This window comes from Sprattus sprattus (assembly GCF_963457725.1).
Source record: "Sprattus sprattus genome assembly, chromosome: 8".
NCBI classification, from domain to species: Eukaryota; Metazoa; Chordata; class Actinopteri; order Clupeiformes; family Clupeidae; genus Sprattus; species Sprattus sprattus.
In genome coordinates, this window is record NC_137927.1 from 28,183,306 (window position 1) to 28,188,305 (window position 5,000).

General features: G+C 43.1%; 1 protein-coding gene across 1 annotated transcript in view; it reads left to right on the top strand.

Moving 5' to 3' along the window:
* The window catches only part of LOC308369219 (Golgi-associated plant pathogenesis-related protein 1), a gene marked incomplete at both ends in the record, with an annotated part of 9,762 nt that extends 6,398 nt beyond the window's left edge, over positions 1-3,364 (top strand). Inside the window, one exon of the mRNA XM_080843561.1 lies at positions 3,360-3,364. Within this exon, the coding sequence (XP_080699687.1) occupies positions 3,360-3,364 (5 nt within the window). The remainder of the gene's footprint in view (positions 1-3,359) is intronic.
* Between the last annotated feature and the right edge of the window lie 1,636 nt (positions 3,365-5,000).

Sequence of the window (5,000 nt, forward strand, 5' to 3'; positions counted from 1 at the left end):
ATGAGACGTACATACGAAAGGTTTAACTTCAAATTTTCTGCTGATTTCATCCTGCAACTCTGTAGTCATCAAGTGTATTTAAATCACAAAACATGCATTAAACATACAAAAATATGCATTTTCTTTCTGAAATATACATTTATATTTTTCAACATCTGGTTAAATGTCCTTGCATTGTCACGTTGATGATATTGCCACGAGTGCACCCATATGGTAGTTTAATGTCACTTTAATTTAATTAAAATGTCACAGTTTTAAAATACCAAAGAACTTAATTTACATTTTAAGTGGCCATATTGTTCAGTCTTCTTTGTCTGATTAATTACCGCCACGCTTAAAGTCATGCAACTTTCCACACAGTGATGGAACTGATTTCCCCCTTATAGCTGTCGTTCCAAAGGTTAACGAAAGAAAACAAATGGAATCTTAACATGTTGGTATAAATACCCAGGCAACTTCTCTTGTCAGTCTCCATATTTCGGTCCTCATTTTTTTTTTTTTAACTAAGAACAGGCCTTTGAGTACAATAGCTCCCCCTGTTGGTCGGGACATATATTTGCAGTAAATGTGTGCAGTCAGTCATGGGTCCCTATGTGCAACCACAGGTGCCTGAAGGGTAAAGTTGTCAGAAAAAGAGAGGAGATCAAAAGGTGCAATATGTCAGTCAGTCATGTCTAGCCCTGAAAAGCCATTTTTTCCCAAAGCCTCAGGATGGCCACATGATTGAAGTGAAAGAAGTGAAAGTCCTCTCTATGGCAGAGGTGGTGTAGACACACACACTCTGAAATTAACCTCTGCATTTAACCCATCCAGGGAAGTGACACACACACACAGTGAAGTGAAGTAACACTAACCAGGAGCAGTGGGCTGCCATAGGCGGCTCCCGGGGAGCTGTGATCGGGGTTACAGTGCCTTTCTCAAGGGCACTTCAGCCGTGGATGTGGGCATGGGAGAGCAGTGCTCTACCACTTCCCCCGCCCACATTTTTCCTACTGGTCGGGATCGAACCGGCCACCCTACGGTTTCCAGCCTGACACCCTGACCAGTAGGCCACGGCTGCCCATGATTAAGCAGCCTGGAGTTACAGTCCTCATTCTGTATTCCGTTTCCCCTCCTCGCCGGAGAAAAAAGACTTCATAGAGAAAAATCCACAGAAAAAAAAAAAGGTTCATAGAGGGGTTACAGTGGTGGTGCTCTTCAGCATACAATTCTCTACTGAGTGACTTTTCTTGGAGGTGATGAAAACTAAAAAACACAGAGCTAAGATTATCCTACACAGGGACGTGCACAGGAATTTTGAAGGGCAGTTGCTCTGCCCTGGAAGAAAAGGGGCAACACATTCTTTTTTCTTCTGCCACTCCCCCGTCTATTGATCGCAAATTTTGCCAATATCATTTTAAACTCTCACTAACCGTTGCTGCCACGCCCCCGTCCCCTGGTCGCAAATATATATATTTCCTTCGGAAGGGCAACTTCAGTTGAGGAGGGCAAACAAGCTGTTGCCCGAACAACCTTAGCCCACTCCTGTGCACGTCCCTGCTCCTACAGTCCTGTGATGGCAAGGCTCTTCCTACCTTTTGTTCAGGGAGTAAAAGTCTTAAGTAAAGTTTTGTAAATTATTATTTTGAAAACTTGTTGGCATTGACATATTCATACTTATTCTTCAAGCCACATTTGATTGGTGTAAAGTGATCTTTCAGAGAGTGGGATGAGTGTGAGTACTGACGTAAATAAAGACGGAAGGAATCACAGCCGTGGGGTGAGCAGAACTACTTGGCTGCGTGTCAGAGAAAAAACTAATGACGAGACCAACACACACCTTGTCTTCTTCGAGACCCACTCATCATGTTCTGAAATATTAATAGGATTCTATGTTAAGAAGAACGCTAGACAGACGCTAACAGAAACTAGGTCCATTGATCCACTGCAGCCATGCAGAGTTTATTAGTCTATAATGAGGCGAAGGCTTTGACACGAACAGTCATTGTGCAATTTGAGTGAAAATCGAAAGAGTTTAGTTCCTTAGTTTCCTTACGACTAACTCCGTCGACTAAACCTGTACTCTGTGCAAATGTTACCTTATTTAAGCCCCTACTTGGAAGGCTTTAAACTGCCGGGGTGAATGTTCTTGGGTAAGATTTACAAATTGTTATTGTAGTTGCCATAAGTTATGCATCAGGGTTGAACAACATGGCTGTAGTGACAGTATTCATCACAGATAGAACAGTACATTTTAGGGATACATGCGCTGGGGGCGGGAATATGTACAGCCAAGAGCTAAAGGTAATAATCCATTTACTTTGTTCTGGCAGAAAGCAGTGAGACAGGAAAAAAAAAAAACTAACAAAAAATCCATATCTAAACATATCTCATTAACTAGGATCATTTTATATCTCCTTTATCTGCTCATTTATTAAGCACTTTGAAATAACAATGTCTATGAATTGTGCTACATAGCTCAAATGGCCTTGCCTTAGGCATGGTTTAAGTATTGAGATAACTGGTGAGTTCAAATGTGCAAGCAGTACTCCAGTGTGTACTTAAAAGCGTGAGCGATAAACACTAATTTTAGTTGATACACTGGAAAAGATGTTACATTCCTTGTGCTATTTGTTGGGGATTTCCCACAGTGACCAGACCTCTCACTGCCACATGCAAGTTACTCATACCCAACAACCTAGCTTAAGTATTATAACAACAGGGTGCTTTACAACCAACATACCAAACACTAACTAAACTGATCAACTACAAAAACATCAAGCAAACAAAGATGCCTTTGTGAGTATTTCAATGGGATTGTCAAGTGGGTATATCAGTGGTTCGTTGAATTAGGCCCACAATACCTCCAGAAGGCTGAACAGTGGCCTCTCGCACAAAAGCAATCCTACTGTCCTGTTCAGTAACCGGAAAAGAGTTGACCTCAAATCGTTTAATAAATACGGCAGTGCTTTTAAAACCTGATTATGTCTCCATAAAAAGCAACCCTGCGTTTTACAACCAGACAGAATATTGTAGTGTGCAGGGGAGTAGTGCAGCTTCCGTGTATGTGTGAGTGTGTGTGTGTGTGTGTGTGTGTGTGTGTGTGTGTGTGTGTGTGTGTGTGTGTATGTGTGTGTCTGTGTGTGTGTGTGTGTGTGTGTAATGCAGTTCCCAGAATTCAGTGTGTTCTCTCCTGTTCAGTGTGAATGTCAGAATTATGTGGTTAAGTGTTCGGTTTCGGAATGTTGCAACGTCTATCTTTTGTGACTAGTATTGGCATGCATTACTGTTATCATTTTAGTCCGCGTGTTATTTTGTAATGCCTGTGTCTGAGCCCTCGATGTTGTTCTGTGTACCATCAATGTCTTCATTGTGTCAAGATTAGACCTCCATCCTGTTTGCCTTGTGTTTGGTGTGTGTCCAAGTGGCCAATAGCGTTGCAGTCCCAGGGTCATGTGGTGTATGGGGAGCTGCAGTATAACCGAGATCTCTGCCATGCTGCTCCTTCTTCCCTGCTAGCTTGCTAACATATGTTTAATGAGTCAACATCCACGCACGACTTTCTTAATTAATACACAAATTAAGATTCAAAGGTGACTAAATTACTGTTTCCATCAAGCATATCAGCCGTAATTCACTGATTCTGCTGTCAGTTTATCCCATTAATGGTGCCTCCCGTTGAGGCGCTAAGCCCAAGCCTCAGCATATGTTTCTGACGCTGACGAAAGCTTTTGTTTGTTTCGCCACACATGCATCTGATACTAATGGGATTTAGAATGGCTTACGAGTGTACTTATAGACCTAAACAGACAGACTGAATACATTTTGTATTAACCAGTAACTGGCCAAATAGCAACCGGTCTTGGAATTAAAGCCTAACTTATGGTGTTAGCTGGTCTAGGGCCAACTTCGGTCTTGAATGATGATGAACAGCAGGAAACAACAGTACAAATTGATCCTTTTTGTATGTAGTTAATGTTTTATGCATCAGTCCCTACGTCATTGAATTCATATTTATGAATCAAACCTTACTCTATGCAAAGTGTTGCCCCAAGTGGTCTTGAATGAAGACAGGAGAGGAGGGGAAGAGGGGAGAGTCTTATCTTCCCACTGAAGGCGTCACCCTGTCAGAGAATCCTATGCCCTTATGGATGATGATATAAGTAAATGGCATATTGCTAAGTACAGCATTTTTTTTACACTACAATAATTGAACCTTATTGTATGGTGTTTCCTCAAGTGGCCCTGGCTGATGACAGGCGGGAGGAAATGGCAGGAAATGACACGCCCTGAGGGAAGCTGAAGCTGGGCTCGCTGGGCCTGGAAGCAGATGCTGAGTCACGGCAGACGTCAGCTGCGGCTGACAGGGTGACGCCTTCAGTGGGAAGATAAGACTTTCCCCTCTTCCCCTCCTCTCCATCTCCAGAGCGGGGTTGAACAGTTCCTGTGACTAAAAGATGTGTCTCATTAATCATTCTGCACTGACAGTGATAAACTGGTGCAAAAAAAAAAAAAAAGACAAGGAACTTTTTTGTTCGAAGTTAATCCCCTCCCAGCCGAACTCTACATAAACAGTGTCACATGCAAGGCTCTCTGCATGAAACATGAATGGAAGTTCCGCACGCAAGGCTGTATGAGAAATGAACATTTATTAAAGTATAATACAAAAGTCAGCGTTATTGTCTGAAATGCAAAGTGTGGTGCAAGCGGGTGTCTAAGTAGTGTACACATGTCCAACAAACAAACATAAACGACACGTCGAGGAGAGGGAGCCTCCTGCACACTGCACCAAGGCCTTCTCAAGCCCTCATTCCTCACACCTGTGGGCACCTGCGCAGACTCTGCTACTCAGCTGTGGAAAAAAGAGAGCACTGATAGCAGGAGCAGCGGGGCAGACCAGGCTGGGTCGTGGCAACAGCCTAGCAGAATTACTGCTCATTTCAGCCTGTATGGCTCTGCTTCACAGCTCTGTTCACCCAAAACCCAAACCCAAGACCCAGACACTATGCTATGGGTCTGCA